The sequence below is a fragment of the Leuciscus leuciscus genome, assembly GCF_965113295.1.
Source record: "Leuciscus leuciscus genome assembly, chromosome: 7".
NCBI lineage: Eukaryota > Metazoa > Chordata > Actinopteri > Cypriniformes > Leuciscidae > Leuciscus > Leuciscus leuciscus.
This window is the reverse complement of record NC_138731.1, coordinates 222,180-247,194: the sequence shown is the minus strand read 5'-3', so window position 1 is coordinate 247,194 and position 25,015 is coordinate 222,180. Positions and strand designations below refer to the sequence as shown.

The 25,015-nt window shown below is 45.0% G+C and overlaps 2 protein-coding genes across 4 annotated transcripts in view; both read right to left on the bottom strand.

The window, feature by feature from the left end:
• The window catches only part of LOC309502707 (hyccin 2-like), a 53,310-nt gene that overhangs the window by 2,593 nt on the left and 25,702 nt on the right, over positions 1-25,015 (bottom strand). For both annotated transcript variants that reach the window (XM_082175200.1, XM_082175201.1), the window contains 5 exons: positions 19,972-20,087; positions 19,740-19,835; positions 18,628-18,744; positions 15,976-16,063; positions 15,734-15,890 (listed from right to left, as the gene is read on the bottom strand). In XM_082175200.1, the coding sequence (XP_082031326.1) occupies positions 15,734-15,890; positions 15,976-16,063; positions 18,628-18,744; positions 19,740-19,835; positions 19,972-20,087 (574 nt within the window). The remainder of the gene's footprint in view (positions 1-15,733; positions 15,891-15,975; positions 16,064-18,627; positions 18,745-19,739; positions 19,836-19,971; positions 20,088-25,015) is intronic.
• On the bottom strand, positions 20,634-24,706 carry LOC309502705 (zinc finger BED domain-containing protein 4-like). Of its 2 annotated transcripts, XM_082175198.1 has the most exons (3): positions 22,637-24,706; positions 21,240-22,000; positions 20,634-21,206 (listed from the first exon to the last, which is right to left on the bottom strand). In XM_082175198.1, exon 1 carries the CDS (start codon positions 24,601-24,603, stop codon positions 23,050-23,052), a length of 1,554 nt encoding a protein of 517 aa, XP_082031324.1. In that variant the 5' UTR covers positions 24,604-24,706; the 3' UTR covers positions 20,634-21,206; positions 21,240-22,000; positions 22,637-23,049. The 2 variants fall into 2 exon arrangements, with proteins under 2 accessions (XP_082031324.1, XP_082031323.1); XM_082175197.1 differs by having other exon boundaries at positions 20,634-22,000.

Below are 25,015 nucleotides of genomic sequence, written 5' to 3'. Positions count from 1 at the left end.
GAACTTTCACACACACACACATACATACATATATATATATACATATATATATACAGTGGGGAGAACAAGCATTTGATACACTGCCGATTTTGCAGGTTTTCCCACTTACAAAGCATGTAGAAGTCTGTAATTTTTATCATAGGTATTCATACAACTTCAGACGGGCCTGGACATGCGCTGGCTTGAGCAGGGGGACCTTGCGTGCGCTGCAGGATTTTAATCCATGACGGCGTAGTGTGTATCTAATGGTTTTCTTTGAGACTGTGGTCCCAGCTCTCTTTAGGTCATTGACCAGGTCCTGCCGTGTAGTTCTGGGCTGATCCCTCACCTTCCTCGTGATCATTGATGCCCCACGAGGTGAGATCTTGCATGGTGCCCCAGACCGAGGGAGATTGACCGTCATCTTGAACTTCTTCCATGTTCTAATAATTGCACCAACAATTGTTGCCTTCTCACCAGCTGCTTGCCTATTGTCCTGTAGCCCATCCCAGCCTTGTGCAGGTCTACAATTATCCCTGATGTCCTTACACAGCTCTCTGGTCTTGGCCATTGTGGAGAGGTTGGAGTCTGTTTGATTGAGTGTGTGGACAGGTGTCTTTTATACTGGTAACAGGTTCAAACAGGTGCAGTTAATACAGGTAATGAGTGGAGAACAGGAGGGCTTCTTAAAGAAAAACTAACAGGTCTGTGAGAGCCGGAATTGGTGATCAAATACTTATGTCATGCAATAAAATGCAAATTAATCATTTAAAAATAATACAATGTGATTTTCTGGATTTTTGTTTTAGATTCCGTCTCTCACAGTTGAAGAGTACCTATGATAAAAATTACAGACCTCTACATGCTTTGTAAGTAGGAAAACCTGCAAAATCGGCAGTGTATCAAATACTTGTTCTCCCCACTGTATGTATATATATATATATATATATATATATACACACACACTGTGCTGATGAGTTGTTCAAGCATTCGGAAGGACGGGGAACATGCACATGTGACCAGTACACTTGCAAACATGCTCCCTGATCCCTCTCAGGAGTGCAAACATCTCCTGATCAACAGACTGCCCTCGAACCAGAGATACATGATGTGTGTGTTGGATGTTCATTATTTGAACTGCACAGGTGATACATTTTGCTATGTGGGTTTGAGATGAATGTGCTAGGAAAGATACCCGGACTGCAGCCCGTGTTCCCTCAGTAAACATAACAGGAGAGATGAACGTCTCACAGCCTCAGTCTGTCTACAGGTGGGATGCAAAAAGAAATATGGCCGTTACAGTAAAGGGAGCTTTCTGATCCTCTGGCTTTGAGCTATAGTATGGAGCAACAGCAAAGTGAAATGAAAGCAAGCAGGAATCAAAATGAACTCTCTGCTATTGCTGCCAACAGTGCTGGGTAGTTTCTGATGACATGTATTCTGGATTATGTCATCAGATTCCAAAAATGAAGTACTTAAACCAGTAACTGTCTACAATTTGTAAGTAATCTACCCAGCACTGGCTGCCAATGACTAAATTACACAATGAGGAAACAGAGATAAAGGAAAATTACAGCTAAACATAATTTGCAGCATTATATTCAAGTTAGTAATATCTGTAAATCCACAGCTTTAATAAAAACATCACATTGAGTATGTGATGTATTAGAGTACCCCCTACTGCTGTTTTTCAGAGTTATTGTGATAGATGTTTTCTTTAATTCACCCACATAGTGATCTTAATGTGTTTCTGTTAAACAGTTGACAGATGTGGTGGTTATTTTTGAATGAGATAAGTGTATCCAATCAAAGTGTAGAAACGCCTCGGTTAAGTAGGTAACCCTCGTTCCCTGAAGGAGGGAACGGAGACGCCACGCAAGACAGAACCGACTAATGGCAATCTCGCTAGAGAGGCCAATCTACTTAGAGTGTAACTAAACGAGCCAATAAACATTGGCATGCAATGATTTGCAGCAGGTTCTCTGCCTCCCAGCCCGTGTATATAATGAGCAGGAGGTGCATTGCATCTTCAGTTTTTCGCTGAGGAGCCGAGCAGGTGACCTGGCTGCGCAGTGGGGTACAGGAGGTGTGGCGATGGGACTGAACCGACTAATTGGAATCCCTACCAAAGCGCCACAGCTGCTGACCCCATGCAGAGCCCTGTGAAAGTCTCCTGCCCCTTCTTGCCTGGAAGGACGAAAGGAGAGTGCTTACACAGCAGTCTGTCACTGCTGTTCCGTGGTAACCCATATAGTGAGACTATTGGATAACACTGGGAAAGCGTGCCCTTTCCGCTAGGAAGAACATATGTCACCCAGCCTAGACCCGGTCCTCAAGGATTCAACAGATAAAGGCCTGGCGCTGAACGTTCCGCCACGTCCGGCTCCGAGGGTGGTGGAGGACTCAACAGGTTTTTCACTCAGGAGCAATATAAGAGCACAGTAGGGCACAGCAACCTGACAGAGACGGGCCTCTCGGTGCTTCTACCCGTTTAGGGTGAGAACATGGGAGGAGACCGGCTCTAAACGTAGTCTATAAAACCTAGCGAACATGCTAGGTGTCGCCCAGCCCGCAGCTCTACAGATATCTGTTAGAGAGGCACCACGCGCCAGTGCCCAGGAGGATGCAACGCCTCTCGTGGAGTGAGCATGCAACCTTGTGCTTGGTAAGAGAGCAGGACAGAGAAAAGCCCGGGCTGGGTCTGCCTCCTCCAGGGGCAGGGCTTGCAGGTTCACCATCTGGTCCCTGAATGGAGTGGTAGGAACCTTGGGAACATAGCCAGGCCGGGGTCTCAGTACCACGTGGTTGTCACCCGGCCTGAACTCTAGACACGATTCGTCAAACGAAAATGCCTGCAGGTACCCTACCCCTCTTGATAGAAGCCAGTGCAACCAGCAGCAAAGTCTTCATGAACAGAAGCTTTAAAGGGATTTTAGCATAGCTTAGCATAGATCATTGATTCTGACGAGTCCAGTAGCATTTCTTTCAAAATGACCAAAGAGTTTCATATAGGCATATAGGCTTAGAAAATCGCAACTTTTCATTTTCCGTCGATCTTAGTACACGGTTTAACTACAGAAGAGTCAAGTTTTAAATAGGAAAAATATTGAAACTCTTTGGTCATTTTGAAAGAAATGCTACTGGACTCGTCAGAATCAATGATCTATGCTAAGCTATGCTAAAAGTGGTACCGTCAGACCCGGAGTTCGGCTGAATGGATTCTAAAACGGTAAAACTCAACTGTTTAACTCTGGGGGAGTTGTAAAATGAGCATATTTCCGAAAAAAGTGGAGTATCCCTTTAAGTCTGCTGTCTGCAGAGGCTCAAAGGGAGCATCCTGAAGTGCTCAAAGCACCAGGGCAAGGTCCCAAGAGGGTATGGAGGGGGATCGAGGAAGATTTAATTGTCTCGCCCCCCTAAGGAATCTGACGACCAGGTCGTGCTTCCCTACTGATTTGCCAACTATGTGGTTGTGATGTGCTGAAATAGCGGCAGCATGTACTTTGAGGGTGGAGGGAGACAGCCCTCGCTCCAACCCTTGCTGCAGGAAGGAAAGCATGCACCCTATCGAACACCTTCAGGGGTCCTCTCGGTGAGGGGAACACCACTCGACAAACAGGTTCCACTTCAAGACGTAAGTGTGTCTCGAAGATGGTGCTCGGGCCGAAGCGATGATGTTAAGTACCTCTGGGGGTAAGTCACTTAGAACCTCCGCGTCCCGTCCAGGGACCAGACATGGAATTTCCAGAGGTCCAGACACGGGTGCCATAGAGTGCCCCGTATCTGAGAAAGAAGGTCCTTCCTCAGAGGAATGGGCCAAGGAGGGGCTGTCGCGAGGAACACTAGTTCCAGGAACCAGGTCCGGGTGGTCCAATAGGGAGCAACTAGCAATACCTGCTCCTCATCCTCCCTGACTTTGCACAGGGTCTGTGCAAGTAGGCTCACTGGAGGAAACGCATATTTGTGAAGGCCCCAGGGACAGCTGTGTGCCAGTGCATCAGTGCCGAGCTTTCCCTCGGTCAGGGAGTAAAACAGCTGGCAGTGGGAGGTCTCTGAGGAGGCAAACAGGCCGAACTCTCTCTCAGATCAGCTCCCGGGAGCACAGCTCGTGATAGCTTGTCGGCCACACGGTTAAGAGCACCAGAGACATGAATGGCCTGAAGCGACCTCAGATGCTTCTAACTCCAAAGGAGGAGATGGTGGGCGAGTTGCGACATGCGACAGGAGCGTAGACAACCTTGCCAGTTGATGTATGCAACGGTTGCAGTGTTGTCCTTACGGACTAGCACGTCCCTGCCCTGTAGCGGCCTCATTAAGCGGCTCAGAGCGATACGTACTGCTAGCAACTCGAGGCAGTTGATGTGCCAGTGCAGTTGGGGGCCCGTCCACACCCGTTTGACACCGTCTGACACTGCATGCCCGTTGTACGTGGCACCCCAGCCAAAGGCAGAGGCATAGGCATCCGTGAATACCACAGTATGCCTGGACACCTGTTCCAAGGGCACTCCTGCCCGCAGAAGCAATATGCGGGCCCGCTGCTGCCATATGCCCCAGGAGCCTCTGAAAAAAGTAACTGAGTACCATGTCCCTGTGTTTGCATAGCTGATCTCGAGAGTCTGCCAGAATGAGACAATCGTCGAGATAGTTGAGGATGTTCTCTGATGGGAACAAGGGCCCCTTCCGTGACTTTCGTGAAGACGCGAGGAGACAGGGACAGCCCGAAGGGAACGACCTTGTACTGATATGCTCGACCATCAAACACAAGGAGCAGAAACGGCCTGTGTCGAGGGAGAATCGAGACATGAAAGTACGCGCCCTCCAGGTCGATTGCTGCAAACCAATCTCGGGTACGGACGCATTTGAAAATGCGTTTCTGCTTGAGCATTTTGAACGGTTGCTTGTGGAGACTCAAAGAGATTCAAAACTCGGGGGGCTCTCTTTGCGAGGCGGCCCGTAACGGGGTCTGAGTGTGCTGTGCAACACTTATCTGGTTCCACAGGCCAGGGGGCGCAGAAGAAGGTTTGGTTGCATCCTCGAACCGTGTGCTGCTGCCCGCTGGCGACAGAAGAGGAGGATGAGAGTGGTGAGGTTTCTGATCTCCCACTGCTCTCCGTGCCCTCTTGGGACCCAGAGATAGAAGAACTGCTCTCTCTTTTTTTGAAGAATTTGGGTATCACTATGACTCAAGTGGCGGAACAGAATTTTGATTCAAAAGATTCGCTGCCCGGCCCTCCACCGGGGCAGAGAAGCTCCACCCATCTCCGGGTCGCCCATCTCAGGGGTGATTGTTTCACCGACTGCTCCTGCGGCAGACACAGTAGAGCAGGCTGTCCCGGAGTTGTTTTTTTGCAGGGGATGACACCCTTGGTGACGAGTAGACTGAGGGGTGGTCCACAAGGCACTCTGATGGTACGTCGGGGGAAGCTCTTCAGTCTGCTACTGACTGCGGAGAACTGCTGGGCTCAGTCCTCAACAGTGTTGCTGAAAAGGCCACCTTGTGAGATGGGAGCATCGAGAAAGCGTACTTTGACCACCTCTCGCACCTCTGCAAGGCCAGCCAGGGGGCGCTTCTGGACCATCAAGGTGGACATCGTCTGGCCGAGGGCCTGCGCTGTGACTTGATCACGGTCAGTCAACATGCGCAGCTCAACCCTGGCTCAGAACTACCCTTGTGAAATAAGAGTGCCTTGGCCTCGCATGCAGGGCGGAGGTGGCACCAATGTAGTTCCATACTGCTAAGTTTTCCATGTACATCCGAGAAAGACCCGGGAAAGCATGGCTGTCAGCTCTGAAACTGATTCAGCATAAGCACACACACTATTACAGTGGGAACTCAGCATCATCCTCATTTCCAGCGATCTACATCTGATCCTCAACTGGAGCCCTGAATAAAATGCTAGGTTCCCCCATTTTTTTTTTTAAGGACTAGCAATCCCATCCAGAAGCTGCACAGCTTGTGATGCGCTAGAGGGGGAGGGGCCCTAGGGGGTTGGTTCCCCAAAGGAGAAGCCCTCACCTCTCAGGTCACCCAAGCTATTCTACTGAAGTAGACCTCTCCTGGTGGCCACCAGGGAGGGCGCTACAACGGAGAATAGGCAAGGGGACTGTGCACCTAGAGTGCCGAGTGAGCGCTGGGTTGCTGTGACAACCCGCGCTGCAGCCCGGCAGCTCGACGGCACACGATACGCTGAGGAGCGAGAGACCCATCCAGGTCCAGAAAGAAGAGTTGTACCCACGTGGTCACGTGTCATTACCAATTACCATTCAATCGTTTAAGAAGCGTGCCTACATGGTCATGTTCTCATGTGAAAACATGAACCACCAACGAACACAGTCTCACATGTTTTGCGCGAGACCGTGATTGTGGCCGTCAGTGAGGACAGGAAACGACCGCATCCAGAAACACACGGGTGGAATGTCATCTTTAGAAAGACACAACTCACACCCATGTAAGCTCTTTTAGGAGACTCGCTCTCTTGGTGCTGAAGCACACAGGGGAAAAGATCGTGGCAACACTGACTGGGAATTGCAGTCTGTAGACAATGTGCACCCACTCTCGTTGAAGGCGCAGCTTTTACCAGCTGTGATAACAGATTTTTAGCACTCTCAGACATCACACCAAAAGCAGCTGTAAAAACAGCTTTTCAGCGGTCTCAACAGTGCACAGTTACCAGCTGTGAGAGTAGCCTTTTCTTGCTCAATGAAAGGCAAATAATAAGAAATAAAAAAAGAGGAAATCGACCCCACTGCCATGCCATGACACCAATACCGATGAAATCAAGAGTTTCTCCTTGACGAGCTTGCTCGTTCAGAAGACACTGCTTGCAGACAAGAGCATACATGAAACGCTCGGCTCCGAAGCGAAAAGCTGAAGATGCAATGCAGCTGCACTCATTATATACCCGCACTGCGAGGCAGAGCAGCTGCAGCAAATCATTGCATGCCAATGTTCATTGGCTTGTTTAGTTACACTTGAAGTAGACTGGCCTCTCTAGCCAGATTCCTATTAGTTGGTTCAGTCCGACGTGGTGTTGAACGTGACCAACTGAAAGGGAACTGTCCAGCTTGTGCAAAACTTGTGTAATTTGCTGATTTTGGAGCATGATCATCAAGGTAGGAATGTGTGTCGATTCACTCTGCTGCGTCCAACATGGCCGAACGCTAATAAACCTTATTACTGTAAAGAGTATTGTGGGAGTGTGTCTTGATGCTGCACAGCTCAGGAATAGAAGCACTAAAGGATCTACACACTCTTCTGAAGTGTTGAGGTAGTGATAGTGTCTTCTTGGACGGGATGCCGTTGCCCTGGTTAGGTGAAGTCCACCAGAGGAAAAGGTGGTTAGAGTCCACCATAGGCACCTTCAGTCAGATAAATGTAGTTTAAAGAATTCGACACAAGATAATCAGACACATTGAGCATGCTTAGTAAGAACGGTCAAGATGAAATGACAAGCTCAGGGATGAAACGGGTGTCCATGCAGCTGAATGCAAAGCAGAATAATAAGAAGGGCTGTTTGGCCCTTAATTGTTGAAAAGTCTCTTTAAAAAACACTAAGTGAAATTAAGACACTGATATAAACTAGGGCTGTAAATTGATTCAAATCTTCAATTAATAATTGCACAGATTTCTGCACTTAATTGCAATTAATATTAAGATAATACTAACATAAGGAAGTAAGTTGAAATATTTTTTTTAAATGGCATTTTTTACATAAAGTACTATCAAGGCTAATATTGCCAATACCTTTGTGAAATGGATTATTTTATTTTAATTTGAACATGTTTCAATAAACTTCAATCACCCCATTCAACAATAACAAACGTCTCATTTAGCTATGCTTTTTTTTTTACGAGAAAGAACCTTCTCTGCTTCTCTGTCATCACTCTATCCACTCTCTAGTTTAAATGAGATTTGAATTTTGGTATCATGACACACTGACCTCTAGTGTGTGAAAAAAACAAAACTAGGGGAACAAGCTGCACTGAGAATCATTTTGTAATCTAATCATTACCCTTTGAATCAATATCAATTCGAATTGTGAGATATAATTAGAAATAATGTCTCATCAACTACTGAAATAAACTCTCATCAATCCATGAAATTGGTTCTTACATAATGTATTAAACACTTTCATTTATGAACACTATCTGAATGTAAGACAATTTCATGTCTGCATGAAAGGGATTTCAGTTGAGAAACTATTTGAGATAAGCCGAAGTTATGATTGTAATACACTTTCAGCAAATTGTGGAAATTTAGTGTCAGTGATGCAAGTTAATAGAAGCCGTTTTTGTAAGAAGCTTTTCGACAATGTATATGAATGAATTTTACTAACATTAACATCAATGTTTTAATTGCACTTAGTGTTTGCAGGAGACATGTCAATAAATGACAGCCTTCACGGCCCCATGCCACGGCCTGATGCTTCACTCACGTATGTCCTACTAGGGCTTGAGTTGGCATGACTTTGAGGTTTTTTGGGGAGGTACATTCCAGGAAAGCTGAGGTGCCCTAAAGGAGTCTATTGGGTGAGTCTAAGGGGGAAAGCCCGCCTTCATGATCTGACTCCACCCCCTGCCTACCCTCGTGTGTGACTGTGAGAGAGCCCCTCCCTCCTGGCTCATGATTGGCGGCAGGATCCCAGGGGGCGTGTCGGCTGGGGTAGATGGTGAGGCTGAATTCTGCATCACTTGAGAAGTCAAAACAATCTGGGATGTAACAGAACAGGGGGAAATGTGCTTCTTAGTGTCTGTACCCAACGGGAACACGGTAAACAACATGATCAGAGTGCAACAATTTCCCACAGTGTGCTGTGAACCACACAAGAACACAAAGACAGAAAAAGAACAGACACAAATACATCACTGGCACATGTTCCATCACAGGGAACAAGACTTTTCAAATGTAGTCTGGACAGATGATGGAAGTTTATATGAAATGTTTTTGTATTTTTTATGTTGGCTTGAGAAAGCCAATATACTGATCTGGTATCTATACAAAATCTGTATTATTATTATTGTTAATAATAATAATAATAATAATAATATGATACTAAAATTTCTATCGCTAACTCATTCTCAGACACGCTCAGACATTCTGATCAGATTTAAGGCTGGAACACTCTACTCGACTTCTAAAATTTGAACAGATTTTTAAAAAACTAGGTATCATACGCTATCTATCTATCTATCTATCTAGACCAGCGGTTTTCAAACCCTGGGTCGCGACCCTCGGGTGGGTCGCCAGGATGATTTAAGGAAAATATAATAAAATTGAAAAACAAAATTTGTTTTCATAAAATCATAGTCTATAGACTATATGCTAGAACTGTCACACACCGGAGCAGACAAACAGCAATGATCAAGATGAGAAACATCACAGTAACTTGCAGGAAGATGGATAGATACTAACAGTCCCTTTGATCACAGGAAACATGCTGCTGAAGAAGATTAGGAGGCACCACACAATGTAGTTATTTCTTACAAAATCATGACAAGACAAGACAATGGTGTTAAGGTAAGAGTGAGTTTAAATATTGGCCATGACAAGAGAGGTAATGGTGAACAGGTGAAGGTGATCAGTTTTCCGGCAAATGAGAAGGGATTGGGGTGGGAGAACCAGGGGAATGCATGGCAGAACCCCCCCATGGACCGCTCCAAGGGTACAAGACCCTCAACGCAGTGGTAGGCATCTTCCACACGGTGCCAGACACTCTGGATAAGCCACATGGTAGGAGGTAAGTAAGAAAGATGTGGAATGAGCACTTTTGTTCACGCAGATGATGAAGGACCAAACATGCTTAAAGTGTTCCAGGAGAGAAGAAAAAATTTGAATGTCATCAATGTATACAATAACAAATTGAGAGAGATAATCTCAAAACACCTTGTTCATAACCCCCAGGAACACTGATGGAGAGTTAGTCAGGCCTGTTCATTCAGAATTTCCTGGCCATAAAGAAGCTTGAGACCATCAGAGAAGTGGATGGGCAAATGTACCCCTGATGTACGACCTTATAATACTCCTCTATGGCCCTCTGCTCCAGTCACAAAAGGGAGTACACATGGCTGCATGGCAATTTGGCATTCAGAAGGATGTCAATGGCACAGTCCTAGAGTCGGTGAGGAGGAAAGGCTGAAGCGGTGACAGCAAACACTCCACTTCAGGATTTCCCTGGTTTTCCATGAAAGCTGGGAAGCATGGGCGATTAACCAAGGTATCCCTAGGATGATAAAACTAGTGAACTCTGATAGGATGAAGAAAACAGCTCTCTCTTTGTATGTTCTCTAATTTGATGCGTCCAGAAACCAGGGGCTATCCCATGAAAGACTGAATGGACAGTGGGGTTTTTAGATTAAAGAACTAGAGTCAAAATCTCTTGCTGAGGCACTGGTAGATGAAGTTCCCTGCCGACTCCAAGTCAACAAGGGTATCTGTAACAAAAGACATAGTGGCAGTGGGGACGGTCACTGGCATTCTGAGTGTTGAGGAAACTGAAGAGTACTGTTGAATGGAACTCACCATGACTGATGAAACGAACACTCCACTAGGAAGTGATTGGACAAGTCGCAGTACAGGCAGAGCTGTGACTATCTCCAATGCTGTCTCTAAGATGCATAAATATGCAAGGAATACACTTGGACTCCTAAGCCGCACAAACTGATGGTACTTGAGAGGTGGAAACAGTCGAGGATGATGGTTTCCAGCCGCAGCTCGCCAGTTGGTTCAAAACTCTGTAATGAATATTGCATAAATCTCTCCAACCCCATGGTTTTATCAACACCAGACAGTTGAATCTTTAGCCTGGGATTCAAAACATGACAATAGGCAGAAAGAAGAGCAGCCTCATTCCAACCACTTGCTGCCGCTAGGGTTCTGAAGGAAATAGAATAATCCATCACACTCGGTTTCCCACACTTGTGGTGAACACTTCCTTGAAGTGAGAAATAAATCTTGGAATAAACTACTTCCATATCCAACTCCCATTTGCAAGCATGATCAGAGAGACAAGAAATAATAAATTCCACCTTCGCTTTCTCATCCATCTCCAAGGCTATGGAACACTAAAAGGCCCTTGCAGACTTCTCAATCAATCAATCAATCAATTTATTTATATATAGCATACTTAAAAACAACCATGGTTGACCAAGGTGCTTCACAGGTTAAAACAACAACAAATTACTGCTCATACATTTATACAACAATAAAACATGTGTAATATACAGTATACGAGGTAGACTTCTGTCGAGCTGGAGTAAGGCACTGGCAAAGAAACAAACCTAGAAGTGATAACCATGGGAAGTAGCGAAGAAGAATGGGAGGCGGAAGTATGTGGAGGAGCTCTGGCTGATTGAGACAAAACAGATGGTGGATTACAGGTGCCATCTGTGCCACTGGCCGGTGAGGTTAGAGAGGTTAGAGGGCTTGTAGCAGATCTTGCACCAAGGTCTTGATGGTAGCAATAAACAATCTTCCACTGTGTTAGCTCCATGTTGCAGTGTTGGTTTTGTCTTCTGTCACAATGTCTTTGTCTTTGTCTTTCTGTCGAAAATGGAGGATGTTCATCGTAGAACACCAGAGTAGACAAATCCAGAATTGCAATGATCAAGGTGAGAGAGAGCACAGTAACTTGAAGGAAAATGGATGAATTCTATAATCACAGGAAACACACAGATGAGGTAGTGAGGTCTTACAAACTCAGGACGAGACAAGACAATGATGGTAAGGTGAGAATAAATATTGTCCATGACAAGGGAAGTAATAGTGAACAGGTGAAGTTGATCAGTATTCCGTCAAATGAGAAGGGATTGGGTGAGAGAACCAGGTGGAGGTATATCAAGAAGAACATGCTCTGTGTTTTTTTATAGGCCCATCTGACTTATTCTGACTTATGCTGTCTGCCTGACGGTAAAAACTTTTAACTAGCTTCCGGCAGACAGCCGTACGCATAAATTTTTTGTGAAAGACTAACCCCTTGACCTGACGCACAACGTAATGATGAACGCGGAAGCACAGAGGATAGAGCAAAACACCAGTCATGAATTAGAAGTCTAAAACGACAATTTTTAAAGAGAAATGTTTAAAGGGGAGCTTGAGTTTGTTGCCCAGCCCTGTTTGTTTGAACCGCGAGAGGCGTCAAAGCTTACGCTACTCCTACATCCGACGTGATACATCGTCAAGTGTTACTTTTTTGTTGCAAGTCGACTCTCGTAGGCCATCTGCCGGAAGCTAATTATTTTAGTCGATAAAGTTTTAAATATGGATATTTTCTTACACAAACGCATCACTTCACTTCAGAAGGCCTTTATTAAAGGAGCACTTTTATCATGGATGGATGCACTTTATGGAAAATATACATCCATTCACTGCCATTATAAAGCTTGGACATTTTTTTATATAACTTCTATTGTATTCGTCTGAAAGAAAAATGTCATATACACATAGGAAGACTAAAATGACTAGGATGAGTAAATCATTGGCTAATTTTCATTTTTGGGTGAACAATCCCTTTAACAACTCATGTCTGTCCATTAATCACGAGCAATACTACTATTGAGTGGGACCACTATTGGTTCTGTCCCTGAACAAACTGCTGCTCCGAAAACTGAGCATACCCTTTCAAAAGATCACACTACACTTTAAAGGGGTCATGAACTGAGAAATACATTTTTTCTAGATGTTTTCCTTGGTCATTGTACTATAAAAAAATATCCTGTAAGTTTCAGAACTCAAAACTTCCTTCTTAGTCCAAAAATAGCTTTTATTGAAACCAAGCACTGAAAACGACTCGTTTCGGATTTTGTCACATTATTACGTAACAGTGCGATGAGAGACCGCCTCTGCAGAATCAGATCAACGCCTACTTCTACATCATCGAATTCTGGCCCCACCCATTGGATTGTTAGTAAGATGAGATGGAGAGAAAAGACATACAGGATCACTGGACTAAAAATAAAATTACTTTCCAAAGGATCCTAATGCTAGGAATGTGGTTATTTATTTTCAACCATTTGAATGTCTCACTTATTTGTTTGTTTAGTACATTTTACTCTGGATTATATGGTAAATCAGTCGCAATTTCGGCGCAGGCTCTGCTAACAGACTTTTACTCCCCATATAAGATATAGACCCGACAGTGATGCCACAACATGTAAAGTAACTGTGTTCATTCTAATGCCTGATCTGTGACCAGTGATTTCTGATATATATGATTCATGTACAATCAGATATTCTTTGTCTCAAAACCATTTATTGCTGTTTATGTGTCAGTAAATCAACCCAATGACTTTACATTGTCATGGTCAACTTTACATTGTTTCTCTTAGCAGCATGAAAATAATCTGTTATTTAACTTATTATTAAATTGTATACAGAAAGCAATTAAAGAACACTCCTGTAACAATCACCAGTGAGAGTGCCCGGGATTACCATCAGAGGGCACTCCAACCCGGACTATTACCACACCTTCATGGTAGGGGTGCACGATATTGACAAAATGTGATATTGCGATATCGATAATGAATATTGCGATATCGATATTAATTTCGATATTTTTAAACGTATGTAAAATTACAAAAGTTATGGGAAAACGCATCAAAATAGATTCATAACAAATAAAACAAGTTTTCTTACAACATAAGGTTTATTTCAACTGACAGTCATATTGGACGGGTACAACATGAATTAATAAATAATAACCATGTCAACAGAACAGGACATGTTTTACTGGTTGTATGTACACTACAGTATAAAAAACAATAAATAAAGAGCAAGTCTACAGAACAGGACATGTTAGAAACAATAAAAAAATCAATAAAAAAACAAGTAAAAAGAAAATGTCATGATAAACAGGGCCCATCAACAACCGTGTAACCTTTAGAAGGCAATTTGCACTTTCCCTGGCAACTCACAGGTAGATGTTTCGCCGTATGTAAGGGGCTGCTTACACCTGGCCACTTCATGCGTTTTCTGTGATGGGATAGCTATCTGATCGTGAAAAGACCAGGTGTAAATGCCCTCCGAAACGCATTCGAGACGGATTTGAATCCGATCGCTCAAACCACATGAGGAGGAGGTCTGGGCCGCATTCCAGACGAAACTGGACAAGTGTAAATGCATCTGGTTGTTGAAACCACATATGTAAATTTTACTTCTCCCAAAAACGAGCGTTATAGGCTATATGTCAGGTTATGGCCAGATATGACGACGCTACTGCAACACGCATCGCCACAGATGAGCAGCTGAGCATCTATTCATCAAGCCAACGTGCAAACTATCGCAAATCAAAGTAAAAGTAAGTCGCAGACGCTTAACACACAATCATCATCATCAGCTCTCTCTGATTGTGGTCTTTGATTTAGAAATTTTAGCTGATGATCAATAAAATGCAGCTCATAACTGTTGCTTTCGGTGACGTGCACTCTAGAGGGCTGCATTGGGATTGAGTCCCAGGCGGTTTGAACTTTGCTGCGGGCGGGCGGTTTGAACTTTGCTGCGGGCGGGAATGGGCGGCTAAAAACTGTGTGTGGAGACTGTGTGGTAGAGCGAGGGAGAAGTGAGAGAGTGACGGCGATTAGCTTTGAAGTGAGTAGCGACTCTAGAGTCATGTTGAGAGAAACGAAGTGTCTCCCCCGTTCTTTCTGACCACTGTGGGACATCTGTAGCATGAAAAGGTAACCCTCTCCAAGCGACGTGTATTTTTCGAGAGGTGTCGGACGGGACGCATCATAAACAAAATAATAATCGCATAATTATCGCGAGACTTTCAATATAATATCTGGCAACGTGATATCGCGATAACGATATTGAGCCGATATATCGTGCACCCCTACTTCACAGACTCCATTCCCCATAATCCTTTGCCCGGACTTATCAGCCATGATTACATTCAGCTGTTAATCATTAGCCTCCTTAGCTCTGCCTATAAAAGCCGGGTTCACCCTGTCACTCAATGCGAAGTTTTGTAAGTTGATATCACTGCATCTCTGAGCATTTTCCTGGATTCATGTCTCTTGGTTTTGGATTTCTTGCCTGTTCCGTGGATTTCTCTTTTGCCCGTTTTCCCTGCCTTGTTGTGTTTGTTTGTATGGTCTTCCTGCCTGTGTTTGACCTCACCTGTACTTTGGATAACATGTTTGGATTGTCCCTATTATTAAAGCTGCGTTTGGATCTCCAACCCTCTGTGACTCGGAGCAGTTCGTAACAACTTCCTTTATAATCGCTGGAGCTGTCAATCACACAGCACGAGTTTATCAGTGACTCATATTATAATTAATAGCCCCTTTAATAGTCCCATTATAAGTGGATCTCATGAAAAATTATAAAATATGATGTTTAATTTGACCCCTTTAAGGTCTTCTGAAACAAGGAAAAGTAGTGTAGCTGTGATCCAGGAGGATTCAGTCAGTGTTTGTGAGATCCGGTCAGGCGTGTGTGTGTGTGTGTGTGTGTGTGTGTGTGTGTGTGTGTGTGTGTGTGTGTGTGTGTGTGTGAGCGTACCCTCTCTCTTCCAGCGCAGTCTGCGGATGGATGCCGCTGTGATGGTGCAGTGGGAGATTCGGCTGATGGTGGGAGTGGGAGTGTATGTGTGTGTGTGTGTGCATGAGCGTACCCTCTCTCTTCCAGCGCAGTCTGCGGATGGATACTGCTGTGATGGTGCAGTGGGAGATTCGGCTGATGGTGGGAGTGTGTGTGTGTGTGTGTGTGTGTGTGTGTGTGTGTGTGTGTGTGTGTGTGTGTGTGTGTGTGAGAAAGTACCCTCTCTCTTCCAGCGCAGTCTGCGGATGGATGCCGCTGTGATGGTGCAGTGGGAGATTCGGCTGATGGCGGGAGTCTCCTCCACCTGCAGGATCTTCTTCCCCTGGGATCCGTCTGGTTTGCTGTCCGGCAGAGAGCTCTTCATGGCAGTGCCCAACTAAACGTCACAGTACAGACAGAGCTTCAGTCGCAGCAGAGAGAATAATCCTCAGACAGGAACAACAGGTGTGTTTGAGTCGTACCAGCAGCGGCTCAGAATACAGCTCCAGCTGAGCTCTGTACAGGATATCATCCAGAGCCTCTCTCCCAGCATCCCACTCCCCGTTATATCTGCCACACACACACGTTCATACACAAACACACCAGTGAAACACCAGAGCAAGACTGATCACACACTCTTTCCACCCAAGACAGAGGAATAAATATGGGCTGATGCCTCCGCGTGAACCGGTGTCTGAAACGCTTATCTAATCACGCAATCCTATTGGCCGGCGACAGCCTATGACGTCACTACTAGTGCGACCCGGAAGTATATAAGGGGCGCCTAGAGAACATGTCAACAAATTATCGTCTGAAGGGACTGTGCAGGCATCCCCTCAGCATGGCGAAAGACGCAGTGTCTCATTCCCTGTTCTCCTGGAAAAAAACATTTCCCCCTTCGGGTCACATACAGGACAGTGACTGTATGCCACTGCCCAAGCTATATGCCTCAAAAGAGGCCCTCGAGACAATGATGGCCTACAAAGGCCGCTCAAAGACTTGGAACCAACAGCTTCCGTGGAAGGGGTTCCTTTAAGGGACTATGGCCAGGGGGTTCGAAAGGAGTCCCGTCCAGTCACTTTCTGAGGGGGACATTAAGTCAACCCCTACCTTAACTGCCACCAGGGAGGCTGACCTGGTCTATTTTACTGACCTAGTCTTGCCAACAACCCGTCTGTTTCCTAAACAGAGTCTCCAACATTATTTGCCTCACCAATGGAGGCATCCGGTAGGGAGGAATGCAGATAGTGGCAGTAATCGCTCACAGATCGGATCATAGAGACGGGCATTCTGAAGAGTAGAACTCAGCACAGTGCTTTCTAACCCTTGCAAACGAGGGGAGCAACTCTACACGATCCTGGATCTACACAGTGCTTCAAAGCCCTGTGGAGGCTGGGCACTCTAAAAGGGACCCTAATAAGGGAACGCCTCCAGCTCTAGGGTTTATATTGCCAACAGACAGTGTACCCAGCAGAAGTGCTATCGACCCTTTAAAGTAAGGGGAGTACAGTCTTGCGCTACCGGACTATCGAGGAGGCCTACTGTAAGGCCTAGAGCGTCGAATGTCACGGGCATCAGCGACACTATATTATATGACTATTATATGACGAATATTATATGACTGAAGTTCAGAGTTATAATCTCAAAACGACTCTCAAAGTGAGAGGAGACCTGCTGCTCTAGTATAAGGTGGCAATAAAGGTGGCCCCACGAGGACCAACACTTGACTTTGTAGTTCTATCTGTAGCTTGACAGAGTGGTCCTCAGTAGAATAACTCCCGCTAGGGAGGAAGCCATCTCACACAGAAATATCTGTTTGATGCCCAGATGAACGGTAGCCTAGCTAGAGAATTTTCCATGTAATAAAGCCAACCTGTTCATTACTACAGATTGGCACTACCCACTACATAAGCCTGTCGACTCTAACATAAGAGAAGGCCTGTGGGAAGGGTATGCATAACCTACCTATATATGGGAACTTTAGGGCCCTAATTTCAATATTCTATAAAAACCCAACCTAACACTAACAGGGAACCTGTGGTCTACTGTTCAACCTTACTAAAACTCTCGTAAAGGGAGGAGACATACAGAGCTGCTGCCCATAGAGCGATGGCCTAAACGACATTCACAAATGGAGGCCTGTCACCATAAGAGCTTGAAAGAGCGCACTTACCACCACACCAGACGCCAGACCCACAGACGGGTTCCTAAATTGAAGGAATAACTCGCCATAGGTCCAGCCTCAGGGCTGATGCAAGAAGCGCTTGGGGTGAGGAAGTGCAGATTCGGACCGCAGTGTTATGTGGTCCAAATCTGACTGCAGATCAGCCTGGTATGCTTGCAACACCGCCATTGTGTGCAGGGCATCACCAGCCAGACCCGCCGCGTATGCCCTGCCATTTAAGCACGACTTTCTCTTTTTATGGCTTAAAAGGCAGGGCCGGGGCACTTAGTGTCGATGCCTCTCCAGCCGTGAGATCGTTCTCGAACATCTCGTCAACTGGGGCATCGACACATGCCCGTGTTCGTGCATCCCCTCAACATCACCATAGTTTGTGCGCTGATGGTGATGAATGCGCGCTGAATACAAGTTCTTCCATGCCTTTTCGATCTCATTGTGTAAATCGGGCAGGAATGGAAGGCTCACGCGAGTGGAGCTTTATAGCAGTAACGTCATAGGCTGAAAACACATAGTTGGCACAAGCAGATCCCTCAAGAACTGATCGTGCATGCTGAGCCCAAACAGTAAACGCACAAGTTGTGTGTGTCATCAGGTGTCAAATATCTTAGACACGGATCCACACACTTCATGAAGCGTTTTTCACAAACCATGATTACCTTTTTGAAGTTTTCAGGTTGAAGCGTACATACAAAACAGTCCCTGAGACGAAAAGATGTTGACATGTTCTCTAGGCGCCCCTTATATACTTCCGGGTCGCACTAGCAGTGACGTCATAGGCTATCGCCGGACAATAGGATTGCAGTGATTGGATAAGCGTTTCAGACACCGGTTCACACGGAGGCATTCCCCAAAGCGTTATCGACACAGTGCGAGTTCCCTTTCGAAAGGGAACCGTTAGTGATCCAACAGCGCTAAACTGAGACTGGAAGGAATGAGACGTATTCACACTCACATGGCATGATAGACCGCAGTCAGCATTTGCACCATGAACTCTGGGTCCAACAGCACACGTATGCAGGGAGCCGTCCATGCCTTCAGCTGCTGCCGAGGAAACCCGCACACGCACAGCCTGTCACATCACACACCCGTTACACACCAGTTAAACAACACACCAGTTACACAACACACCAGTTACACAACACGCCAGTTACACACCACGCCAGTTACACACCCGTTAAACAACACACCCGTTACACACCACACCCGTTACACAACACGCCAGTTACACATCACGGCAGTTACACATCACGCCAGTTACACATCACGCCAGTTACACATCACGCCAGTTACACATCACGCCAGTTACACACCCGTTAAAAAACACACCCGTTACACACCACACCCGTTACACATCACGCCAGTTACACATCACGCCAGTTACACACCCGTTAAACAACACACCCGTTACACACCACACCCGTTAAACAACACGCCAGTTACACCACACCAGTTACACAACACGCCAGTTACACATCACGCCAGTTACACATCACGCCAGTTACACATCTTACACATCTTGCACTGTACACATATACTATACACTGAATTCTGAAAAGGTTTTTTTTTTTTTCATGGGTGCTTTGGTGTGCATAAACTTATGAAATATATGGACTCTTATATCATTTGGTTATTCTGTGTCCTTTTGGAGTCTCAAGGTGTCCTTTTTTGGAAAGAAACCTAAATTCACCTTGAAAACTGGCGGAAAATACAGTTTTGTGAGAATCATCCATCAATCTGATAGTTTACTTTGCTGGATATAGTGTTAAACAAGAATAATGTTGTATGCTTAATTTCACAAAAAGGGTGCGGTTAATCGTGATTAAAAATGTTAATCTATTGACAGCCCTTCTCCCTGTTCATCCCTCTAATCGGGTACAGCTCTAGGGTTGGCTGAGGCCAGGGCTTCCAATCGCACTCCGACTGTGAGCTGCGTCTGTAATGGAAGTCTGTTCAGGTCAGAACCGCAATCATGTTCGGTCAACTCGGGTACAGTTGTTCTCAGCGGCGGCCTGCTTGTAATATAACGGGTCACTATCTGCTCAAAGAGCGGAGAAGAGATCTCACCGTGAGCTCATTCTGCAGACGGCCTGGTGTGAAGAGGGGGGCATGTAGACCACCACTGAATTATAGCACAACATCAGGAAACACAGTACCTCAAACCTGCAGACACACATTATAACACAAAATCACCTGTACACATGAATAGTGAAAACTATTGACAAATTTGTTAGTTCACTTTACATATCTTTCCTTTTGAAACATCTGAACTGTAAAGAAACACTTATCCAACAATGACCTGTTCTGGGCAGTGAAAGTCTCTCTCTGTGGGTGCAGGCCACTGTAGATCACTCTGATCAGGTCATGTTGACAGAGCGCTCCCTCAGTCAAACCCATGGAGCCCAGACTAGACGGCTAAACACACACACACACACACATTTACACTAAACAGAGATTAGGGACACCACGATGTACATTTTAGGACATCCTCAGACATATGACGAAAGGGCATTGCGCCTCAGACTGAAAGCTTTAGATCTCAGGAAAAGCTACGTTAGGTCTCGTACAATCAGGCGAAACCCCCTCAGACTAAAAGGCATCGGCTGAAACGGACTACAGTGGAAGCCAGTGTGAAAGTTTCACTTTGCCCGCCTCAGTGTGACGTCACATGCACGCGGTTCAGAAGTGGAACAGAACAGATTCAGAACGGTAGAGAGCGAAGGTAAGCTGTACCTGAATATATTTTATTCTTACTGTTTTATTTAAAATTTATGACACGTATTGAACATCTCCCACACCAATTGGTTCTTTCAACGCCGTAGCACCAGCCAATCAGAAGTAACTCCAAATCCACATTATATATCGTACAGTAGCCTGCGACCGGCACGCTGAGTGATATGAAAGCTTCTGTTGTCCCTCCTCCTCCCCAGCACCACCTATAAAGATCTGCTACTGCTACAAAACACATTTGAAGGATACCATTATGATAGGATAAAAGCAAACAGACTCTAAAAGTTATACAAAAAGCATATTTACATATTCATCTAAATGTCGCTCTCAGTCGTGTGAACGGTGCCGGGATGTTCGCTAACAGTACATCAAAGGTATTTCAAACTTAGTTTTACCCCAAGCGAAGTGTTACGGATGCAGACTAGGGATGGCTGACGCGAAACAGTCGTTCCGAAGCTTTGCGAGATCCCGAAGCGCAGATGTTTCGAAACACTGATCCGAAGCGTGATTCAAAACACCCATGTCACGTGACTATGGCCAAACGAAGCCTCGAAGTGTTTCACTAAGTGTTTCATCATGTGTGGTCCGCCGAATCAGCGTTTGATTGACACGGTCGGGAACATACCACACAATCGCACATCTGTATAAAAGTGAAATCAACGCATATTGACCTCGTGGGTTTTTGTGAGAGGAGTTTGATTTTGAGATAGCGGATTTTTGGTGATATAGTGACAGAGTGTGATTTGATTAGTTATAGGCTATTTAGGCTTACATTTAAATTTACACAACACATTGACTGATAGGCTAGAGACAGACAGAGTATACATATAGTGACACATTAATAGATACATAGATTTAAATATATAGACAGCTAGATTAATAGATAGATACATATATAGATTATAGATCATACATATATAAATACATAGATAGATTATAGATAGATACATAGATAGATTATATCTAGATACATATCTAGATACATAGATAGATTATAAATACATATCTAGATACATAGATAGATTCATATAGATAGATACATAGATAGATTTGGATAGGCTAGATAGATAAAATGGAGGCTCCCCAGAAGAGATGCCGTACATCTGTGGTGTGGGAGCATTTCCATTTAGAAACCCCAAATAAAGTGAGATGTGTGTATTGTGATATTGTGTCAACATCAGACCCATCATCATCATCACCATCACCATCATCATCACCATCACCATCACCATCACCATCAACACCAGTAGAAACACAGGACGTATTTGCGTATTTGCAAATGCGTATTTGCCCAGAACTCATGATCCACTAACTAACTGGAAAGAGAGAGCAGTAATCTTTCCTCATTTGTATGTCCTAGCTAAAAAATATATTTGCATGCCAGCAACAAGTGTCCCTTGTGAGAGGATTTTTTCAAAGGCTGGAGAAATTATCTGTAAAAAAAGAAGTAGGCTAAGTCCTTCCACAGCAGAGAAATGAATATTTTTGAATAAAAATCTCTAAAAAAGTGAGACATTGTGGCTTGATTTCTTTTATTAATATTCATTTTGCAGGACCAAAATAACATTATGCACAGTGAGGAGCCTATAGGTTACAAGCTTCACATATTAGAAAAATACAATAATAAAAAAACAACAAATTTTTTTAATGGGTCGTCAAGGTTGTTTCAGATCAACACCTGCAAGTGACCACTAGGTGTCACCGTTGAGACGGGTGTCGGATTGAGTCGAAGCCTCGAAACAATATGGCCCATTTGGTTCAACTGTTTCATTGCTTCACGAAGCCTCGATCTGCCCACCACTGATGCAGACACAGCAGAGGAAGAATGATGGTGAATAGTGAGAGTATTGTCAATAAAGGTGAGGGATGAGGTGAGCAGGTAGGGGAAGTCCAAAGGGTGATCGAGAGAGGCGCTGGAGAGAAGGAGATGAGTCCACATAACACAAACGAACAAGGAACTGTGGTGAGGAGTGTGCCTTTATAGTGGAGGTAATGAGGGTGATGATGAGATACAGGTGAGTGTGATGAGGAATGACGTGCAGGTGGGAACCAGGATGGATGCTGGGAAGTGTAGTGAAGAGGATTGTGACTAGGGTGAACTGTGACACGAAGACCAAACAAAGAAATTTGCAGTGAATATATCGGAGGCCTTGAGTCCATTTCACCCAATGCCTTCATGTCTCTGATGCCTTAAAGTCTGAGGTCGTTTCGCCTGATGCCTAATTGTACGAGACCTGAGACCTGACGTTGTTTTTCCTGAGACCTGAAGCCTTTCAGTCTGAGGCATGATACCCTTTTCATCATATGACTGAAGTCTGAGGATGTCCTAAAATGTACACTGTACGCCACATATCCTAAATGTTAGCACATTTAACAACATTAAACTAGGTACACCAGTGGTTCTCAACCTTGTTCCTGGAGCTCCCCAACTCTACTAATGTTATACGTCTCTCTAGCCGAACACACCTGATTCATGTCATCATTAGTAGAAACTCCAAGACCTGATCAGGACAATGGAAATGTATAAACTGTGCACTGTTGGGGTTCTTCAGGACAAGGGAAAGGAAACACTGCTTTACACTTAAATCATTAATGGATGATATGGCAAAGCTGAGTTTCATTAAGTCACTCTTTTAGGGAATCAATTTTATAATCTCTTAAGTTCTTTCTTGGTGCACTGTGGACAAGAGTAATAAAATACAATTAAATAGTTAATAAACACAATTACAACTTCTGGTGTGTGATGCGAGCAGACTTCTGGTGTGTGATGCGAGCAGACTTCTGGTGTGTGATGCGAGTAGACTTCTGGTGTGTGATGCGAGCAGACTTCTGGTGTGTGATGCGAGCAGACTTCTGGTGTGTGATGCGAGCAGACTTCTGGTGTGTGATGCGAGCAGACTTCTGGTGTGTGATGCGAGCAGACTTCTGGTGTGTGATGCGAGTAGACTTCTGGTGTGTGATGCGAGTAGACTTCTGGTGTGTGATGCGCGCAGACTTCTGGTGTGTGATGCGAGCAGACTTCTGGTGTGTGATGCGAGCAGACTTCTGGTGTGTGATGCGAGCAGACTTCTGGTGTGTGATGCGCGCAGACTTCTGGTGTGTGATGCGAGCAGACTTCTGGTGTGTGATGCGAGCAGACTGTGTGTATGTATGTGGCCAAGACTCGCTTTTGCGCAAAAAGGCTTTCCAGCATATAATATGTACTGTTCCACCTTGTGCTCACATCTTGTTGGAAACGTTTTTGTGGCATTCCGAACTGTTCTTGGATAGATTGTAGGCGCGCATAGGCAAGCGGTGAATGTTTAAAATGGCCAACAATTTTCCTGCCTATCGCTATCACATCTGCTATACTGCGCTGACTCAACAATCCCTCGTTGACCGCCAGTTGAATTGTGTGTGCCATACACCGTATGCCTTTCAGATTGCTATCTTCCATGGCTTTAGCCATATTTCTTGCGTTGTCACTGACTACCGCATGCACTTTAGATCGGTCGATACGCCAAGTGTCAAACATGTTGGCGAGCGCCTCGGATATGGCTACAGCTGTATGGGACCCTCTAAACTCTTGTGAGTGAAGCACAATCTTTTGTAGCTTGAAATCTGTGTCGATCCACTGCGCAGTTAAACTCAGCATACTGGTGGGGCTCACATCCGAGCTCCAAATATCAGTCGTGAAGCTGAGGGCTGCAATATCTGTAGCCAAAAGCTCATGGACGTTAGTTGAAACGACGTTATACATCTCAGGTAAGCACACGTCTGAGAAATGCCGTCTACTAGGGATGGTGTAACGGGGCTCAATATGGTCTATAAGCCTGCGAAATCCAACATCCTCTACAACCGAGAATGGTTGATCATCCAATGCGATGAATTCCATTATCCTTTTAGTAATACCTTTAGCTTTGGCACTGTCATTGGCAAACTTTTTTGCCTTTTCTAAGAAGTCAGCCACAGATGGAGTGGGTGTACTAGGACTGGGAGCTACTTTCCTTTTCGCTGCTGCTGTTGCCGTAGCCGCCGCCGTGTCTTTCTCGTACTCTGCATGATGTTCGGGGTGTCTTGATTTTAAGTGATAAATTAAACTTGAAGTGCTGTACGTTTTTGCAGATGCACCCCCTCTGGACAATTCAGCAGAACAATGTCTGCAAACTGCCGTTTTTGCCTCTTTCTCTGACACTTTAAAGTGCTTCCACACTGCTGACATGTTTGCTGCATAAAGCGCGCGCCTCTCACTCTACGCGGGTTACTATTTGATTGCGTCATTAAAAACGTCATTGTTCGGTAAAATTTATTCGGCCTTTTTACTTATTCTTAATAATTTCGGTTGCCGAACATTCGGTGCATCCCTAATTCATATCATGTATGACACAATACCAGCTTCAGACTACATCATTCAACGTTTTGCCTAAAGAGCAAGTACTGTCCAAACCCAGTCATAGATTTAAGGTGAAGTGACTTGAAGCAATTTGGGGTTAGGTGTCTTGCTCAAGAACACCTCAGTAGTGGGTATTGAGAGCGGCAGAAAGCACTGTTCATTCACTCCCCCACCTACATGTTCCTGCCGGTATTGAGGATCGAACCCGCAACCTTTAGGCCACGACTGCCCCCACATCTGG